Source organism: Drosophila tropicalis, unplaced genomic scaffold (genome assembly GCF_018151085.1).
Source record: "Drosophila tropicalis isolate 14030-0801.00 unplaced genomic scaffold, ASM1815108v1 contig_1002, whole genome shotgun sequence".
Taxonomy (NCBI): domain Eukaryota; kingdom Metazoa; phylum Arthropoda; class Insecta; order Diptera; family Drosophilidae; genus Drosophila; species Drosophila tropicalis.
In genome coordinates, this window is record NW_027172360.1 from 102,190 (window position 1) to 123,416 (window position 21,227).

The following is a 21,227-nucleotide window of genomic DNA, read 5'->3' on the forward strand; positions in this document are numbered from 1 at the left end:
GGGCGACTTGGCGTTGACGGCTTGTAGCAGGCCAGTACTTCTGCAGACGTTGCAGTAGTTGCTGTCAACTAGCTGACGGTGCTGGTCGGTGCAATCGGTGAACCAGTTATCAACATTGATGGTGCAGCACATTGCTCTCTCCACGGTAAATTGCTGTTGGTTGTTGAGGGGCTTGCAATTTCGATGTTATTGCTTAGGGTAGCATGCAGTGGGTCAGCGACACCACCGAAAAGTACGCATTGTTGCGTTGGACCGAAAGTCGACGCTCACTTTGTTGTTGTACAAATTGATCTTATAGCTGTTGCTGGTGGGAATCGAGAGAGCTTGGGCCCAAATTGGTGGTCATGGCTTTTCCAAGATTACGTAGTTTGTTGTTGCAACTTACTATATATTACTATTAGAACAAACCAATAGCAATATGATTGTAAATAGGCTGATTACTTTGATTATTTGAGTTGAGACCCGTTGAGCCAGCTTGAGCGTGTGGGTCGGCGTCTTTGCTGGCGGAGTGGCCGACGGCTTATGAGTATATCTGAGTAAAGTCGGTTAAAATTTTGAACATCTCCTCTTTATTTAAAACTATGGTCGCGGTTTTTATAATTAGAGTCGTGAAAAATGGCGCTGTCGAGTATACATGTAAGTGTGTGTGCTTATCACTGTATTAACTTATCCTTTTTTTTTTGTGCTGCCTATGTTTTAAAATCTTATAAATTAGTAAGAATTATTGTTTAAGAATAAACATCGTGTTTATCTGAAGCGGCTTCACCAAATCAGATGCACTAAAAAAATATAATACAACTGTACTTTTGTCACAAACAATTAATTTAGCATCTGACTAAAATTACAATCAGCCACACACGTTGTGGAAAACACTTGTAATTCTAAACTAACAAAAATGAACACAACTGCAGAATGTCAATTGGCGTGCTTTTAGTTTCGGTGCTGAATTCCTCTTCAATCATTGAACTTAAGCCGGCTTAAGCTGGTTGAAATCTAGACAAACACCAAATACGGAAGGCCCGCCGTATTAAACATGTTCCTTTTACACATGCTGTAAACCCTCTTTTTTAAATATAGTACAATATGCAATAAATATTTCGGCGCGACGGTTAGTTGGTGAAGGCGAAGCTCTTTACCCAAGGTTATGCATAAAAGGGTGGAATCTGCAGTTGCAAGCTTTGCCGTTTTATTTTCGCTTCTTGTAGTTTGAATTCCCAACTATTTTCAGCTTTTAAGATATGGTATGGCCATTACAACTTTACCGAAGTATGCTGATGATAGAACTAGACACAAGTAGGCTCTCGGATAGAAAAGAAACATAAAAATAAGTGTGACAGCGTGATGAATGATAAATGCAGTACCTTTATCTGTAATAATCCGGGTTTGCAAATGTGAGACTTTGTGTTTGCAATCTTGATATAACTTCTTGGGCGGATGTCCTTTTAGTCTTATATAACCAGCAATATTTGGTAAAGGCATCTAGTGGTTCTTCTTCCTTAGGCAATGAATGCAACAGTCCTTCCTTTGACAAATACACGGAATGCAGCATCTAATTGTCGTTCAACCTCGGCATCGAGTTTCGGTAAATACTATTCTTTTGCCTTCCTTAAAAAAAATGGCCTCCCTCATGAGCTTCTTTGAAAAGATCACACTAAACAGGTAAAGCTACAACTGTTAGTTCGACGTCGTCCACCAGCTTACATAAAAGAGCGACCTTCATGATGTAATCATTATGTGATAATTTTTCAAAGAGACTATCAATTATAGCTTTTATCTCGTCGTCTTGTCCTTGAAGATACTTTAGTTTGCTGATTGCTCTTTCATCGGTGATTAACATTACAAAATTTCGACGAAGGTGTCGGCATGTCGAATACGAGTATCTTCTAGATGCTCGAAATTTCTTGAGAGCTTCAATGACGTCTAGTATATCCAGTTCGTAGCTAAGTACTTAGTACTTGTGCTCGTATAGTATTACTGGATGTAGTTGTGCATTTTCGGGTAAAACTTGTAAAAGAACCAAACGTGTCAATCGAAGTATCGGTGTGGAGCTCAGTCTGATGGTGAAATTAAACATTTTTAAAACGGGTGTTGTTCGTTTGACTAGTTGATCTAGCTCCGCCAGTGCCTTTAAAATAAATTATAATCCATTTAATCGTACGGTAACCTTTATGGTACGTTGCAGTAAGTTTCGGTAAGTTGCGGTAAGCTTTTTAGTTCTGCAAGTAATTTCATTTATTACAGATTTCTTATAATTAATAATTGTAAAGCCTCAATTTACTTACTCTAGTCTTAGCCTCTTAGCTACGAAAAAACAACTGAACACGCGGTTCTTATGTATGTACTTAGATCAATGCAGCTGCGTATTTTTTTCCCAGCAAGCGGCCTTGCTTCATCTTTTCCAACATCAAGTACTGCTAACTTTACTGCTGGTCTGGAGAGGACATCTAGTTGTGTCTGTACCTTCGCCTGGCGGACTTGACCATCCGCTGCGGTGGTCACTTCGACCACTCGACCCATTGTCCTGGTATTTCGACGCTGATTTTCGTCAACTATAAGTACGATATCTCTTTTTCATGCCACTTGGACCTTCGTGTTATGTTTGGTAGCATCTCTTTGACCCAGCGTTTCCAAAATAGGTTGGCGAACATCTCACTTTGGCGGAGCGTAGATTTATAGTCAATTTGTTCAGGATAACAAATCGGTTTTTCTCCATTTGATGAGCCAAGCAGTAGGTGATTTGGCGTAAGAGCTTCTTGATCTTCGTCATCCTGGAACACGTAAGTCAGAGGCCTGAAGTTGACCGTCATTTCCACTTCTGACATGGCAGTAAGAAGACTTTCATCTGAGAATTTTTGATTTGGTGTTATACGGTATAACACGGATTTGATGGAACGCACTAAGCGCTCCCAGGCTCCTCCCATGTGAAGAGCTGACGTTGGGTTGAAGTACCATGAAATTTCCTGCTGCGACAATTCTTGATGCATCTTTGCATCATTCAGTTGAAGTTTGTCTCTAAGAAAAGCATCGAGTATTCTCATTGGATTTACGTTTTTCTAAATTAATTTCCTCTTATAGGCGAGCCAACATGCAATTGCCCTTGTCAATCGATTCCATTTTGAGAAGTATTCGTAAGTGATTCTTGCTGATTCCCTTCGCATGTGAAGATAACAAGGACGCAATTAGTCAGTGACTGTCTTCTCATTGGCAGTTCCCGGCGGCCAATCTGCTGGCGGTAGTTTTATAAAATTGTGTCCTTCGAACCATTGTGTGTATGTTTCAGGCCTATGTCGTCGTTTGGTGGCGATGTCCGCAACATTTAGTTTGCTTGGTACCCATCTCCAGTCTTTGGCCTCTGTGAGCTCACATATCTCGGCTATCCTAAACATCACATATAGTTACTGCTGCCTGTAGCTCCAAGCGAGGTATCGAGAGCGGCTGCAACGAATCTACCTTGGATTTGGCTGAAACGAGACTCAAAAGCATTTTGTTATTTTGTTCGATACGGAAGTACGCAACGACACAGTAGGCTTCTTCTCCAGAACTTTTAAGTTCTTCATCAAGGATAGGAAGGACAGACATGATTGCCACATATCCTACAGATTGGGTGGTATTTCCTCATCCCAATCAATCTTTGATCGCCAAATTTGAGTTGAGACCCGTTGAGCCAGCTTGAGCGTGTGGGTCGGCGTCTTTGCTGGCGGAGTGGCCGACGGCTTATGAGTATATCTGAGTAAAGTCGGTTAAAATTTTGAACATCTCCTCTTTATTTAAAACTATGGTCGCGGTTTTTATAATTAGAGTCGTGAAAAATGGCGCTGTCGAGTATACATGTAAGTGTGTGTGCTTATCACTGTATTAACTTATCCTTTTTTTTTGTGCTGCCTATGTTTTAAAATCTTATAAATTAGTAAGAATTATTGTTTAAGAATAAACATCGTGTTTATCTGAAGCGGCTTCACCAAATCAGATGCACTAAAAAAATATAATACAACTGTACTTTTGTCACAAACAATTAATTTAGCATCTGACTAAAATTACAATCAGCCACACACGTTGTGGAAAACACTTGTAATTCTAAACTAACAAAAATGAACACAACTGCAGAATGTCAATTGGCGTGCTTTTAGTTTCGGTGCTGAATTCCTCTTCAATCATTGAACTTAAGCCGGCTTAAGCTGGTTGAAATCTAGACAAACACCAAATACGGAAGGCCCGCCGTATTAAACATGTTCCTTTTACACATGCTGTAAACCCTCTTTTTTAAATATAGTACAATATGCAATAAATATTTCGGCGCGACGGTTAGTTGGTGAAGGCGAAGCTCTTTACCCAAGGTTATGCATAAAAGGGTGGAATCTGCAGTTGCAAGCTTTGCCGTTTTATTTTCGCTTCTTGTAGTTTGAATTCCCAACTATTTTCAGCTTTTAAGATATGGTATGGCCATTACAACTTTACCGAAGTATGCTGATGATAGAACTAGACACAAGTAGGCTCTCGGATAGAAAAGAAACATAAAAATAAGTGTGACAGCGTGATGAATGATAAATGCAGTACCTTTATCTGTAATAATCCGGGTTTGCAAATGTGAGACTTTGTGTTTGCAATCTTGATATAACTTCTTGGGCGGATGTCCTTTTAGTCTTATATAACCAGCAATATTTGGTAAAGGCATCTAGTGGTTCTTCTTCCTTAGGCAATGAATGCAACAGTCCTTCCTTTGACAAATACACGGAATGCAGCATCTAATTGTCGTTCAACCTCGGCATCGAGTTTCGGTAAATACTATTCTTTTGCCTTCCTTAAAAAAAATGGCCTCCCTCATGAGCTTCTTTGAAAAGATCACACTAAACAGGTAAAGCTACAACTGTTAGTTCGACGTCGTCCACCAGCTTACATAAAAGAGCGACCTTCATGATGTAATCATTATGTGATAATTTTTCAAAGAGACTATCAATTATAGCTTTTATCTCGTCGTCTTGTCCTTGAAGATACTTTAGTTTGCTGATTGCTCTTTCATCGGTGATTAACATTACAAAATTTCGACGAAGGTGTCGGCATGTCGAATACGAGTATCTTCTAGATGCTCGAAATTTCTTGAGAGCTTCAATGACGTCTAGTATATCCAGTTCGTAGCTAAGTACTTAGTACTTGTGCTCGTATAGTATTACTGGATGTAGTTGTGCATTTTCGGGTAAAACTTGTAAAAGAACCAAACGTGTCAATCGAAGTATCGGTGTGGAGCTCAGTCTGATGGTGAAATTAAACATTTTTAAAACGGGTGTTGTTCGTTTGACTAGTTGATCTAGCTCCGCCAGTGCCTTTAAAATAAATTATAATCCATTTAATCGTACGGTAACCTTTATGGTACGTTGCAGTAAGTTTCGGTAAGTTGCGGTAAGCTTTTTAGTTCTGCAAGTAATTTCATTTATTACAGATTTCTTATAATTAATAATTGTAAAGCCTCAATTTACTTACTCTAGTCTTAGCCTCTTAGCTACGAAAAAACAACTGAACACGCGGTTCTTATGTATGTACTTAGATCAATGCAGCTGCGTATTTTTTTCCCAGCAAGCGGCCTTGCTTCATCTTTTCCAACATCAAGTACTGCTAACTTTACTGCTGGTCTGGAGAGGACATCTAGTTGTGTCTGTACCTTCGCCTGGCGGACTTGACCATCCGCTGCGGTGGTCACTTCGACCACTCGACCCATTGTCCTGGTATTTCGACGCTGATTTTCGTCAACTATAAGTACGATATCTCTTTTTCATGCCACTTGGACCTTCGTGTTATGTTTGGTAGCATCTCTTTGACCCAGCGTTTCCAAAATAGGTTGGCGAACATCTCACTTTGGCGGAGCGTAGATTTATAGTCAATTTGTTCAGGATAACAAATCGGTTTTTCTCCATTTGATGAGCCAAGCAGTAGGTGATTTGGCGTAAGAGCTTCTTGATCTTCGTCATCCTGGAACACGTAAGTCAGAGGCCTGAAGTTGACCGTCATTTCCACTTCTGACATGGCAGTAAGAAGACTTTCATCTGAGAATTTTTGATTTGGTGTTATACGGTATAACACGGATTTGATGGAACGCACTAAGCGCTCCCAGGCTCCTCCCATGTGAAGAGCTGACGTTGGGTTGAAGTACCATGAAATTTCCTGCTGCGACAATTCTTGATGCATCTTTGCATCATTCAGTTGAAGTTTGTCTCTAAGAAAAGCATCGAGTATTCTCATTGGATTTACGTTTTTCTAAATTAATTTCCTCTTATAGGCGAGCCAACATGCAATTGCCCTTGTCAATCGATTCCATTTTGAGAAGTATTCGTAAGTGATTCTTGCTGATTCCCTTCGCATGTGAAGATAACAAGGACGCAATTAGTCAGTGACTGTCTTCTCATTGGCAGTTCCCGGCGGCCAATCTGCTGGCGGTAGTTTTATAAAATTGTGTCCTTCGAACCATTGTGTGTATGTTTCAGGCCTATGTCGTCGTTTGGTGGCGATGTCCGCAACATTTAGTTTGCTTGGTACCCATCTCCAGTCTTTGGCCTCTGTGAGCTCACATATCTCGGCTATCCTAAACATCACATATAGTTACTGCTGCCTGTAGCTCCAAGCGAGGTATCGAGAGCGGCTGCAACGAATCTACCTTGGATTTGGCTGAAACGAGACTCAAAAGCATTTTGTTATTTTGTTCGATACGGAAGTACGCAACGACACAGTAGGCTTCTTCTCCAGAACTTTTAAGTTCTTCATCAAGGATAGGAAGGACAGACATGATTGCCACATATCCTACAGATTGGGTGGTATTTCCTCATCCCAATCAATCTTTGATCGCCAAATTTGTTGGAGCAGTATTTTGAGATACATAATTATACAGAATACAAAGCCCATGGGGTGAAAAACTGACATTAAAACTTGTAAAATTTCTCTTATGGTTAATGCGACTTTTGTCGCTATTATGTTGCGCTTCAGGCGTGCAAACACTTAACACATTTAATCGGAAAGTTTCAACGACTCCTGTTGTCTGATTTTGCCAAACGAATCATTGTGCTTTAGCGTCTTCTTTCGGCGATGTCACTGCTCACGCTAATTGCTTTCATTCTAAAGTTATACATAATCTGCAGTAAAGTCACAAGCGAATCGGGTCCCTTTGGAAAAATGTTTGTCTGCAAAACTTGGCTATTTTAAGTCCAATTTGGATAAAGTTTACTATGTTGGTGGATATTAAAATTTATGTGTGCCAAGTTTGATTGCACGAGGAATAAAATTACCGGAAAAATCTAGTTTTTTCAAATTAAGGGGGCGGAAAGCGGCGTGGCAAAATCTCTACACATACAAAATGTGCGCATTTACTAAACAAATATTCATACCAAATATGGAGTCTCTAGCTAGAATAGTTAAACGTTTTTTTTTAATTGCGGGGCGGAAATGTCTGCACGTTTACTAGAGGGTTATTTATACAAAATTTGGTGTCTCTAGCTATTAAAGTTGCGTGGCAAAATTTTTGAGCAACAAATATTTGCGCGATTACTAAAGGATTAATCATACCAAATTCGATGTCTCCAGCTATTAGTCTTTAAGAATATCGGTTTTGTTTCAATTGCGTGGCGGAGGGCGTGGCAAAATTTTGTAACAACAAATGCTTGCGCGCTTGCTAAAGGATTATTCAAATCATTTTGTGCCTCTACTATTATAGTCTTTAATAAACGAGTCTACGAGGCGTACGAGTCTACGTACCAATTTTGGTGACAGCAGCTCTTACAGTCTCTGAGATAGTAGCAGTAGCTCAATGGGTGCATGGTTTAAAAACCGCCAAAGCAGGACCCTAGACGGACGGAACTCAAAAATTTACACGTGCCCTACTATTGGTAGAGTCGCTTTGAGCAAAAACGAACGCTGCTTTATAAAGGGTGTTTTTTTAAGCGTTTGGTTTTTCACGTTGGCAACACTGACATACCGCATGATGTTCATGACAGCTGTGAAAGTGAAAAATGAACGGTCGCCACGTCACCGTCAATGGACAGCGTTATCGTTCGATGATAACAGACTTTTTTTGCCCAAAATGAGAGATAATGATCTGGTTGATATGTGGTTTCAACAAGACGGTGCCACATGCCACACAGCACGTGAGACAATGGACCTATTGAAAGATGAGTTCGGTGAACAATTAATCTCTCGTTTTGGACCCGTCAGTTGTCCACCGCGGTCATGTGACATTACACCACTGGATTATTTTTTGTGGGGATATGTAAAGTCATTGGTTTACCAGGACAAACCAGCGTCAATTGGTGCATTGGAAGACAATATCAGTCGTGTTATTGGCGAAATTCCCTTAGACATGCTGGAAAAAGTGGTGCAAAATTGGACCTTCCGTGTTGATCACTTGAAACGCAGTCGCGGCCAACATTTACATGAAGTCATTTTTAAAAAGTAATTGGCAGAGATTGTTTTATCATCTCAAATAAAAATTTAACAGTAATATTCAAATTTTGTGTGTTTCATTTCAATTTTAAAAACCAAACGCTTAAAAAAACACCCTTTATTTTCAACGCCGATTTCGTTAAACAATTTAACATACGAATTAACATTTTAAGCGATTGTTTAGCGTACGTTGACGATACTCTGCGCAGTATGTTCAAGTGGCCCCTACGACACCAGGACAAAGCCTGTTACGCGCGAGCCCAAGCAGATAACTGTCCACCTCCCACCCGACCGACCGATGGATGCAGCCGTATAACGCACGACACGAATCGCGTGGACAAATACACAATAGAAAAAACAGACAAACAAATAATACTATAGCTATCTATTAACTAAATGGGATAGGATAGATGTTTTAAGCATATTAATAGAAAACTCTGAGCCGATTACAGGGAATAGAAGGTTGTAATCAGAGCAGAGGACCCTAAAAGGTTCATGCAAGGCATAGTTAGAAGAAAAACGATTAGGGGATAAAGGTATCAAAGGATGTCTCCGTCTACTCCGTCTACATGGTACTGACAGATTTACCTCAGCTAATAACTCGGGCGAGTCGATATCGCCAATTAGGAGCTTGTGCATAAACACCAAGCATAATTCTACGGTTAGTTAGGGACGGAAGGTTAATCAAGAGAAGTCTACTAGAATACGAAGGCAAATTGACATTGCGATCCCAGCTTAAGCCACGAAAAGCATATAACATGAACTGCTTTTGAACGGATTCAAGTCTAATCTGGTGCGACTCATATTGAGGTGACCAAATCCAAGATCCATACTCTAAAATTGGAAAATAGGAAGTAAAAAGAACTTTAGTTGTATAGGGAACGTCAAATTCTTTTGACCATCTTTTAATGAAACCCAGAACACTCATGGCATTTGCGACCGTGGTGGAAATACGGGTGTTAAAATTTAACTTAAGGTCCAAAAGTACGCCCAAATTGTTCATAAACATTCAGAATCGGAAGCGAGAACCACACATGATGCGTTCTTCATATTCATAATTGTCTCTAGATATTCTTTTGAGGTAGTCTGGATTACACATAGAACATCGAACCTCCGAAATATATAGTCGAATTATTTTAAAATGACCACATCTATAAAACTGCTCCAGGAGCTTGGTGATAATAAAAAAAGCTTTCGTACGTCTATGTATTTGGAATGCTAACGGCATCTCCAAACAAACTGTCACTGTTCCAAGACTCAGGTGATTAAACTGATAGTATTAAAACTGACTTTAGTAAGACTTTCGATACGGCAAATCATTCCCTTCTCGAAACTTAAAATTATTGTCTTTTCCAGGAAACTACTCGCTTGAGTAAAATCGTATCATATCTTAACTTATGTCTTTATCAAAAACTGTTCGAGTAAGCCTCATGTCCGACCAGAAGCTTTTTTTCCTATAAACTATAAAAGCTTGTCCCTGTATGGGTAATTGTATAGATGAGTCCAAATCAATGTTAAAAGCAGTCTCACAATTATCTCCGGAAAGTGCAAGTTGTTTAATTTTGGAAACAATCAAATGCAATTGATAGATTTATAAATTTATACAAAATTACATTTTTACAAAAGATTCACCAAAAGCGTCCATGCTACCATAGGTAAATTTAATCCAGAGAATATCGCTATAAGAAACTATTTTTTTTTGTCTATAGGACAAAACTAAATGCCTGAGCATTTATTTTGATAACATTTTAATTCGATTCTAATTTATAATTTATATTAAATTTTTTCAGAACCCAATGGGAAAACTTACTCATCTTTGTAAAATGCGAAATAATTAGTTTTTCTAGGAACCAGCATATTGATGCTTTTGTTCTTAGGTACAGTAATAGATTATAATATATACATATAAAGTGAATATAAAGATATTTTTCTATTTATCCAGCGAAAGCAGCATGTTTGTTTCAAAGCGAAGATGGATTTTAAAAACTTGTGGCACAACGACTCCATTAAAGTGTTTGAGTCCGTTTCTTGAAATTGCTAGTCTTCATGGGTACAAAGTTATAACTGACTTATTTTATTCAAGAAAAAACTTCATTAAACCGGAGTCACAGGTAAGAGTACCTGTGTATGCAAAGAATGCGCTTTGCAATGGACGTGTCGCCATATTGTAACGGTTCGCCACTTACTTTTGCAAACAAGGGTATATGGATCACGTAGTGCATCTTTTGTCTCCCTTGGCAGGGCAGAGGAAATGTTAATTTTTGCGAGTGATTTTATAAAAAGTGTAAGAACGGCCCTTTGCCGACCCCATAAACCATGTATATATATTCTTGAGGCTTGAACTCATATAGACTTGTGTGTTATGGGCGGTAATCAAGTTTCTTACAAATTTTCGGCACGTCACGTATTTTTAAACACACGAACTTTTATATACTTTATATGGTCGGAAATGCTTCCTTCTATGACCAAAATAAGTATACCCTTTTTGCAAGTGTATAAAAACAATAAATAATTCCCGGAAAACGCTTTAAAACAAACGTTTTCTAATTTGAAAAAAGGTCACTGTTGTTTTAATGTCATTATAGTGCTCTGTAATATACCATATATTTTGTGAAAACTATCGCATTTTTTACAGTGACATACTAAAAATTCGAATATTGTGTTTTGTGCAGTGACATAGTACAAGTTGTAATATCGTGTTATTCAAAACCGATTTTTTTTTATATATAAATATATATTGGAACGTGAACGTGAATATGATCCACATGAATTAATCCATTCAGTTCAATCGAATGTGACATTGCTGAATCCTAAGCTGAGGTAAGTCTATGATACATACAATTGATGATGGAAATTGTGGCTTTTTTTTTTTTTTTTGGAGCCGGTGGAACTGGGAAGATATTCCTTATATCGTTAATTTCGGCCAAACTACTTAACAACCGACATGCAACATTTCGAAACACTTTGCAATGACCAACGTTTTAGAAGCATCAAAAATCATCTAATGAACAATGAACAATGAGTGAACAATGGCGCACAAACGCGCATTAAAAGCACTAGACCGACCATTGAAAGATCTGCGTAATAATTCGAGTTGTTTTGGTGGTGCAATGATTTTATTATCTAACGATATACCTCAAACCCTACCAGTCATTCCAAGATCTTCTGCTGCCGACGAAATAAACGCTTGCCTCAAAGCATCAAATCTGTGGCGATATATAAAGAAACTTCAACTGTCTGTAAATATGAGAGTTGCATTGATGAACTATCTATCTGCTGATTATTTCTCGAACCAATACTTGGCTATTTGTTGCCTTAATATAGAAAATTTATGTTTTTGTCATGGTCTATTTCACGTGGCATGCACACATACAATTGGTTTGCAGAGGGCCTGGGGAAAGAAGAATAGAAATTTCAAACATGTAAAAATATTATTGCCAATGACTGCAATCTTTTGCCCAACCGAAGTTAGCTTCTTTGACATTTGATATTGCAGTTAGCCTTTTCTTTGGGTTTTATATATATTTTTCCTTATTTACATTTTGATTTAAAATTTTTTATATATGTCTGTCCGCTGCAAATATAATCCATTCAATAATCCATTCAGACCAGTGAAGACTTTCTTTACTGCACTTTAAATGAGCCGGTTGTGCAGTCAAAGTCCGGGATTGTATTGCATAAGATTGTGGTCTTAAATGGGGCTGTAATTCGTGTTGTGGCTTTGATATGCGAAAATTTATGAACTATTTCTTTTAGTCCGTCGGCAACTCGATCGATGTAAAGCTCTTAAACAATTTATTATATAAAAAAAATTTTATCAAAAAAGAAAAATTAGCCCAGGATTAGACTGCTTTCGCTTCATCATCTTCTAAAAACGTTCCTTTTGGCTAGTCAACATCTGCTGGCAAGTCAAAGAACAAATTTCGTCCCTAAATCTGGAATATCAGAACTAACGGTTTATTAGCGGACGTTGACGATACTATGAGCAGTACGTTCAAGTGGCCCCTACGACACCAGGACAAAGCCTGTTACGCGCGAGCCCAAGCAGATAACTGCCCACCTCCCACCCGACCGAGCGAGGGGTGCAGCCGTATACCGCACGGCACGAATCTCGTGGACAAATGCACAATAGAAAAAACAGACAAACAAATAATACTATAGCTATCTATTAACTAAATGGGATAGGATGACGTGACGGTCGTGTTTTTGCATAGCTCCTGAGTTTTTATTAATATTTATTGTTTTCTCCCAATTTTTAATTGTGCTTAGTTTGTTTACGCTTTCGCTGGTGTTGTTCGCTTGACTCCCTTGTGTTTTATTTCCATAATTCGCCAAATTAATCAGTTTAAACAGTTTTTTCTATTTCGTGATTAGTTTTTGGTGCATTTACTTATTTTTTTTCTTTCGTCACTGCTTCTGCAGTTGCTCCCCTCATCGACCCCATTATACCATCAGTGTTAGTGGCTTTGTTGTTCTCTCTGCTTTGTGCTTGTGCTTAGCTTCTCTCCCGCGTAATCACTTTTGTAAGGCCGCCTCTCAAAGCTCGGCTTGTAACTGTTCTTGCACTCTCTGTTGTGCTGTGCACTCTAGCTGTCTCTTTGTTTTATTTGTAATTATTGATTTTTTAACAATAATTATCTTTGTGCTGTGTATTTAAATTTTTCTATATATTCTTATATATATATATTTTTTTTGCCTTGTGTTTCTTTCGGCTTTTCAATGGCTTGTTGTCTACCTAATTGCAAGCATTCTGATCGTTTTGATGATCAGTATAGAGCAATATCTTGTTGGCTCTGCGATAATCTTATTCACTTAAAATGTGCTGGCCCCAATGGCCACGACTACGACAAATTTTCTGGTTTGTCTGTGTCTAAGCCTGAGCAGCTTGATTATAGCCGTATGTATAGGGATCTTCGTTTAAAGTTTCTTTCTTTAAACAAACTGGCCAAACAGCTGTCTAACGAGTGTGACTCTAGCGTTCATTTATTGTCGCATATCAAGTTTGTTCCACCTTCTGAGAAATTGCACAAGAAATGTACCCTTGAGTTGCCTCGTAAGCAGTCGCTAGCTCTCTACTTCGTCTCCCATTTTTTTTCGCCTACACCATCTTCTTGTCCCTCTTTATGCTCTTCTTTTCAGATTGAAGTACCCATTACAAGCCCTGGTGTACCTGAATCTATCCCTCACGGGAACTCTGATCAATCACAGGATCATGCTGGCTCTCAATCACTTGTGGATCCCAATGCTCCTCCGCCTCCACTAACTGTTGTGCCTCATCGCAAAAAATTATTTATCTATAGGCTTGCTCCAGATACTTCTGGGTCGTCTGTGGCAGCTTACATTGGTAATATTTGCCCTGCTAATGTTTTAATATAAAAGCTTAAGTTTTCTAGGCCTCGCGAAATCTCCCCTTTTAAAATTACAGTACCAAATGAGTACTTCTCAGCTATGGTTGACCCTAATTTTTGGCCAGAGGGCCTAGTTGTACACGAGTTTGCGCCCAATAAGCGCTCTCGTCCTAATTTATCTTCTGCTTCAAAAATCTAATAACGTCTAGTCTTTGCATTCATTATCAAAATGTAAGAGGACTTCTTACCAAGCTCTCGAACCTGTTCTGTGATAGCCAAACCTTCTCGGCTGACATTTCTTTGAAACTTTGCTTAAATTCTCTGTTTTGGATAATGAAATTCTTTCTATTAACTTAATTTCTTATAGGCTTAATCGTGTTGGTCGTCGTGGCGGTGGTGTCAACTCGAATCTGTGTTCAAGTGTGGTGCCGATTGATCTACCCTTAGGTGTTGAGTTTATTTGCGTCGAAGTTACATGTTCTAACTATAGCCTATATATCTCTTGTTCATATATTCCTCCAGCCTCTGATATCATGATCTACGTGCACTATGCTGATGTTTTACGAACTATTTTAAGTCGTCTTAAAGATCGTGATTTTCTTATAGTTTTAGGTGATTTTAACTTGCCTAATATTTCTTGGACAGTTCATGATAATCTATCTTCCTTAATTCCTACATCTCAACATGTTTTTATGATAGCATACTTGAATGTCCGCTATATCAGTTGAATTCTTTTCTTAGCTCTTCTAAAAAAATCCTTTATCTTGTTTTTGACACGGATCCCACTGTTAGTGCTGTATCACAAACACAGGCCCTAGTGAAACCTGAAGATCCTTATCACCCTACCATTGAAGTTACTATTTCTTACAATTCCACTACTAATTCATTTAATAACATGTCCACTTCTCGTCGTTGATGTTTTCGTAAAACAAATTTCAATCTTCTTAACAGACTTATTTTCTCTTTTGATTGGTCATTTCTATTTGAGTGCTGCGATATAGATTGTACAGTGAAGTTTTTCTATTCTGCTCTTAATTCTCTAATTGATAAATGCGTTCCTTATGCGAATGTCTCTACCGTTTTCAGTCTGGTTCACACATAGGCTCTCTAATCTCCTTAACATTAAATCGAGATATTTTAAAAGATTTAAAAAAAACTGGTTCGCGACTTGACTATGCAAATTATTGTATAGCCAAATATCAAATTTGTCTTTTGAAGACTCAATGATACCACAACTATATCGTTCGCTGTAAGGTTGAATTTTATAAGAACCCCAAAAGATTTTACAACTTTGTTAAATACAAAAGACGATCTAATGTACTACCTTCCACCTTCAGACTTAACGACCAGATAATGATTCAGATATTGCAGATCTGTTTGCTAAATTCTTTCAGTCGACTTATTCTACTACTGTTTCGGTTCCCACACCCTATCCCTTTTCAATCCCACATTTAAATTGTATGTTTTTTCCCAGTATTACTGAAGACTGTATTATCTCTAGCTTGTCATCTATGACGTCTTCCTTCGTTTCCGGGCCTGATAATATACCTAGTTGCATCCTTAAAATGTGTTCGATTTCCCTATCTAAGCCTTTAGCTCGGTTATTCTTTATATCGAGTGAGACTTGTAGCTTTCCTGATATTTGGAAGGAGTCTTTTATTATTCCACTTTGTAAAAAGGGTGGCAAATCGGATGTTTCTAACTACCGTGGCATTGCCAAACTTTCGGCAATACCTAAGCTGTTTGAGAAAATTGATACGTCTTCCCTGTGGTTCGTCGCTTACCGACCTTTTAGAATTGACTACCCTTGTACACCATGGCTTCCGTAAAAAGTGTCAAACTGATGTTATTGACTTTAGTAAGGCTTTCGATATGATTGATCATTCTATACTTCTCGCGAAACTTAAAATCATGGGTTTTCCCCCGAAACTATTGGCTTGGTCGCATCTTATTGGCAGAACCCAAAAGGTGTCTTTTCGTTCCTCGATATCTAAAACTGTTCGAGTTACGTCAGGTGTACCCCAAGGCAGTCATCTGGGCCCACTGTTATTTACATTGTTTATAAATGATTTGCCTTTGGCCTTGGCTCATTCACGCGTGCTCATAAAGCGGATGACGTCAAGATTTGTTATTCCTATAATGATCCTTCTTTTCAACAGTACTTGCAATCAGATCTTGATGCGTTCTGTGATTGGTGCCACGTTAATAAATTACACCTTAATGCCTCTAAGTGTTCTTTTATGACTTTCAGTCGTTTGTCTCCGCTCCTAGCTCATTACTCTATTAAGTCTGTTCTGTTAGATTGTGTACCATCATTCAAAGACTTAGGCATTATGTTTGACCGAAAACTTTTATTTGATGTTCATATTTCTTCTATTGTGAATAGAGCATGCAGCCTTCTTGGCTTCATTAAACGTTGGGCCAAAAAATTTGATGATCCCTATGTAACAAAGGTTTTATACACTTCGTTAGTTCGCCCTACTCTAGAATATTGCTCGCCAGTGTGGAACCCGCAATATGATGTTCACCAGCGTAGTATTGAATCGGTACAGAAGCAATTCCTTAAGTTTGCGCTTCGTCTTCGCCTACCTTCTTATTCTGACAGACTTCTTCTTATTAATCTTCCTTCACTTTATAACCGTAGGCTTGTTTTTGGCATTCTCTTTCTCCATAAACTAGTCAACGGCGAAGTCATTTCTACCAATTTACTATATACGCTATATTTTTGTGTTCCCTCACCTCGGACCAGAAACTTTTTTCCCATTCACCTTAGTAGATGTCTGACTAACTACTCTCTTCACGAACATTTTCGTGTTCTTTGCCAATCTTTTAACAACCTTTCTTACTTTATCTCTCCTCATCTTTTTGTCACTTCTCTTCGCGCTATACTTTTTAATCATCTACAGCGAAACCAATAAAAATATTCTGGACTTGGATTGACTACAACTCATTCCTGATCACATTGGCTGTGAATCGGGGCATAGCTGGCACCTTGTGCAAATAAAACACCTCCACCGGGTCGGGGATGCTTAGTTGTGTATAAAGCTAAGCTACCTTCTTCATTTAATTACTATCTGTCTTAAGCTTAAGCTTTTTCGTCGACTGCTGTGTTAGTTGACGTAAATAAATAAATAAATAAATAAAATAAATATTCGAGACGTTAACTTTCTTCCGAATATAGGCTATTACATCATCAGAAGTGACAACAGGGTCTAGCCTAGAAACAAATATACGTTTCTTTCGTGTGTGCCAACGATAGGCCGCGGTCCCGAAGCTTCAGCCGCAGCAGCAACGTTAGACAAGTCACCCATTGCAGCAGTCAACTTGTTACGGGGCCCTCGATACTTTTAGAACTATCGGCAATTTCCATTGAAATGGGTAATTGCCCGGACACATCGGACACACAATAGGCATCGTATTTAAGAGATCATTCCCAGGTGGTATAGGTTATTCCTTACTAATAGCATTCACAACCGAGCTCTTAAACGATATCAATTGCTGTACATTAGGAGTGGACGGTGCATGAGGCCGGTCAACAGATAAAGAAACACCCCAAGGACTGGTTCTTTTACGTTTCGGAGACTCATTCATAAGCGATAAGCTTCTGAACTGAGTCTGCACCGCAGTAAACTCCGCTTGGAGTTTATTAAAACCTGCCCTAAAGAGTCAAAACTATCTCTAGTCCGCCTCATGAAAGAACGCATCTCATTCTTAACCTCCCGGCAATCATCACATCCATATTTTAAGCCACCACCTTTAGCAATAGACTCCTTGATTCTGGCTGTATAACCTGCATACTTAACGTTAACCGCATTGTCACACAAACAACAAAGAATATAATCATGGGAGTCAACCGCATTAGTGGCAACTATGCAATTATTTTTTGAGCAGACCACCATTTTATCAAAAAGATTAATTTAATTAAAAAAGGAATAAAAAAAAAAAAAAAATACAAATTCTAAAGGTAAAAAATCTGTGTATAAGAATATACTGACCAGTTCTGACAAAAGGGTTAATGTGCAGAGTAAGCCTTCACAACTAAAGAATTAAAAGAGCAAGAATGCGCAAAAACAAAAAACACGTATCACAGAGTCGCGGGTGGGCAAAAGACGAGAGCAAGAGAATAGGAAAGAGCGGGAGAGCGCGTTAAATTGAACACATGCAGCAACAATTTGTACTCAAGAGCGCGAGAGTTAGTTAAAACGGTAAAGACAAAAAGGCAAAAGAGATAAGCAAAACAACAACACCGCTAATGCAAGTATTGTTGTATGTTTTAATTTATGTAAATTTAAACAAAAACACAAAGTCGATTGCAAGAATTCGCGAAATGAAAATAAAATTCGGATGCTGAAATTATTATTAAACCTATAACGAGATTAAAAGTTATAGAAAAGTATTTAATGGCGAGAAAAAAATAAAATTTGATAAGCGCAAAAAAAACGTCCGTCCTCTGCAACGAGTGAAAAGTTTAAATTTTATAAACTCGATGTTGGTAGTTTAGCTTTTGACTTTTATACTCTTCCTTTCGCTGAAACTTGGCTTCACTTTTACGAGCGCTTATGTATACTGATGATCTTAAGATATGTCTCAGTTATAAAGACCTATCGTCTTCTTGCCTGCTTCAATCCGATCTTATTAACCTCCAGAGTGAAATCAACTTATTGTACCTAACTGGCTCTAAAAGTTAGTTTCTGTTTTTCAGCTACTTAGGCGTATTTATGGACCATAAATTAACTTTTAATCCTCATATTTCCACTACTGTTAGAAAAGCTATGAGTGTTCTTGGGTTTGTGAGAGGATGCTCAAAAGAATGTGACGATCCGTACACAACCAAAATTCTGTTTACTTCATTAGTCCGTCCTATCTTCGAGTACGGATCTTGCATAAAGCAAAATTAAATCAGTTCAAGTGTAATTTCTGCCTTTTGGTCTTCGCGGTCTAAATTGGAAGTAATGCTGGATGAACTGGCAGCGGCGATGGAAAATTGTGCAGAATTCCTACCACGTTGAAAGCATAACGAAACATTGCTTTTTGTCGTAAACGCCTTTGGTCTCAGCATCCACCTTTGTAGGAAGTAAGTGAATCATGATGTTATTCATTATTTCCTCAGTTGATCCTAGTGTAAGAAGTGATCCGCGTATAGCGGAAGCATTATCGATAAGCTTCTGCAGAAGTCTTGCCTCTGTTTGCTTGACTAATGGTAAACGATATACAATTATGAAAATTAGAACGTCGTTGCCGTAGCGTCTAATCTTGACCAGACTTTTTTTTTTTTTTTTTTTTAACGATTAATATATATTTGTTGAATCTACTCTTAAATTAGAGCCTAACAACAAGTTTGAGATATTTTTCTTAATCTAGTACTTAAGATAAATCCTGGGGATATTGCAGGCGGCCCGAATCACTTGTTATTGGGTTGGTCTGTCATTTCTTTTAAGACGAGTTCTATTATTAGTTCGCGTAAGGGAATTGGCAAGAACATTTGGGTGTGCATCCAGTTTCGCAGAATACTTTAGTTGTTGACTACCTATTTCAGATTTTACGCTAGGTATATTTAGATCATTTTGAATGTTGTCGTTCCGTATGTACCACGGGGCCCCCGTGATTGATCTTAAAATTTTCGACTGCGCTCTTTGTATAATATCGACATTGCTGGTACTTGCCTTCCCCCATAGTACGGCTCCGTAAGTCCAGATGGGTTTCAGTACGGTGTTGTATAGGAGGACTTTATATTCCAGACGTAGAGGGGACCGAGCATTGATGATCCAATGTAGGCTACTTGCTTTCAGTTTAAGCTGTGACTTTTTTGCTTCGATGTGCTTGCGCCAAGTTAGTCTTCTGTCTAGGTGGATGCCAAGGTAAGTGACATCCTCGGCTTGAGGAACTGGTACGTTGTTTAGCATTAGAGCTGGACAGATTCTTTTGTTAAGCGTAAATGTAACATGTTTGCATTTCTGCTCGTTGACCCGGATACGCCAGGTTGCTAGCCATTCCTCTACCACCTTGAGGTGTTCCTCTAATTTTGCAGAGGCTTGTATTGGGCATTTGGATCTGCTGAGGATTGCCGTGTCATCGGCAAAAGTGGACGTTGTAAGTCCTAAACTCGTTGGTAAGTCTGCAGTGTACAGTAGGTAGAGCAATGGGCCGAGTACACTGCCTTGCGGTACACCAGCTTTGATTTCAAAATCAGCCGAGACGGAGCCATTACATCTTACAGCGAATTGCCTATTGTAAAGGTAAGATTCCATGAGTTTGTGGGTGTACTGTGGCAGTTTTTGCCGGATTTTGAACATCAGACCCTCCAGCCAAACTCTATCGAAAGCCTGGGCAACGTCGAGAAAGACAGCCGCACAGTATTCTTTTAGTTCGAATGCTGTTCGTATTTCGGATGTTATGCGATTGACTTGTTCAATTGTACCATGTTTTTCGCGGAAGCCGAACTGGTGTGAAGGGATTGTGTTCTCCGATGCCAGAAATGAGTTTAGTCGGATCTGCAGGACCTTTTCAAAAAGCTTCGAAAGACATGGCAGCAAACTAATTGGCCTATAGGATGATGGCTGGGTTTTGTCCTTTCCCACTTTAGGAATCATGATGATAGTGGACCTTTTCCATGTTCTTGGGAAGTAGCCAATTCTTATTATAGCGTTGAACAGTTTGCAGATGTATTGTATGGCAATGATAGGGAGTTCCAGGATCATTTTCGGTGTGATTAGGTCATGGCCAGGGGCTTTTTTTGGCTTTATGTGGTTTTTAATAACTGCAGTGATCTCGTCCGATTGGAGTTCCGAGTACTCACTATCCGTTAGTGTGCTCGAAGGGGGAAGTACAGATGAGTTTGATGTTGGATTTGGCTGGAAAACCATTTTAAGATGTGTGGCAAATACGGATGCCCTCTCTTCGTCGCTGCGGGCCCATCCACCGGTTGGACTCCTTATCGGTGAAATTGTCTCTGCAGGAGCGCTTAAAGTGGGGTGGGCTTTCCACAGAGGATGTTTAGTGCTGGTTGGGCTGAGCTTTTCTATATATTTTCTTTGAGCCCAGCTTTCCTCTTGTCTTAACGCCTTGGAGAGGTTGCGATTAGCATGCCTTAGGCGAAGTTTTGCTGCTGGTGAGCGAGTAATCTGCCATTCTCTTCTTAGACGTCGTTTTTCCGTTACTAATTGTTCTATCCGCCGGTTCGTAGGCCTGTCAACAGGTTTAGTGTAAGAAGAGGCAGGTGGAGTAGATACTTTTGCTGCAGCTGCCATCATAGACTCAAGTGCAGAGACGCACATATCAATGTCCTCTGCAGCATTCAGTTTCGGCGAACAGTCAATGTGGGCACTCATGTACATTTTAAATTTAAGCCAATTTGTTTTGTTGTTTGTAAGCCTATATGGGCGATCAAGTACTTGAGGTCTTGTTAATAGTGTGAATAGTACTGGAGAGTGATCGGAAGTTAGATCTAGCAGTGTATCCGCA

The 21,227-nt window shown here is 39.0% G+C and overlaps 1 protein-coding gene across 1 annotated transcript in view; it reads left to right on the forward strand.

The window, feature by feature from the left end:
- SamDC (S-adenosylmethionine decarboxylase) overlaps positions 1-21,227 on the forward strand; it is a 163,385-nt gene that overhangs the window by 57,508 nt on the left and 84,650 nt on the right. Inside the window, exons 2-3 of the mRNA XM_068284272.1 lie at positions 10,209-10,295; positions 10,361-10,529. Of these exons, the coding sequence (XP_068140373.1) occupies positions 10,209-10,295; positions 10,361-10,529 (256 nt within the window). The remainder of the gene's footprint in view (positions 1-10,208; positions 10,296-10,360; positions 10,530-21,227) is intronic.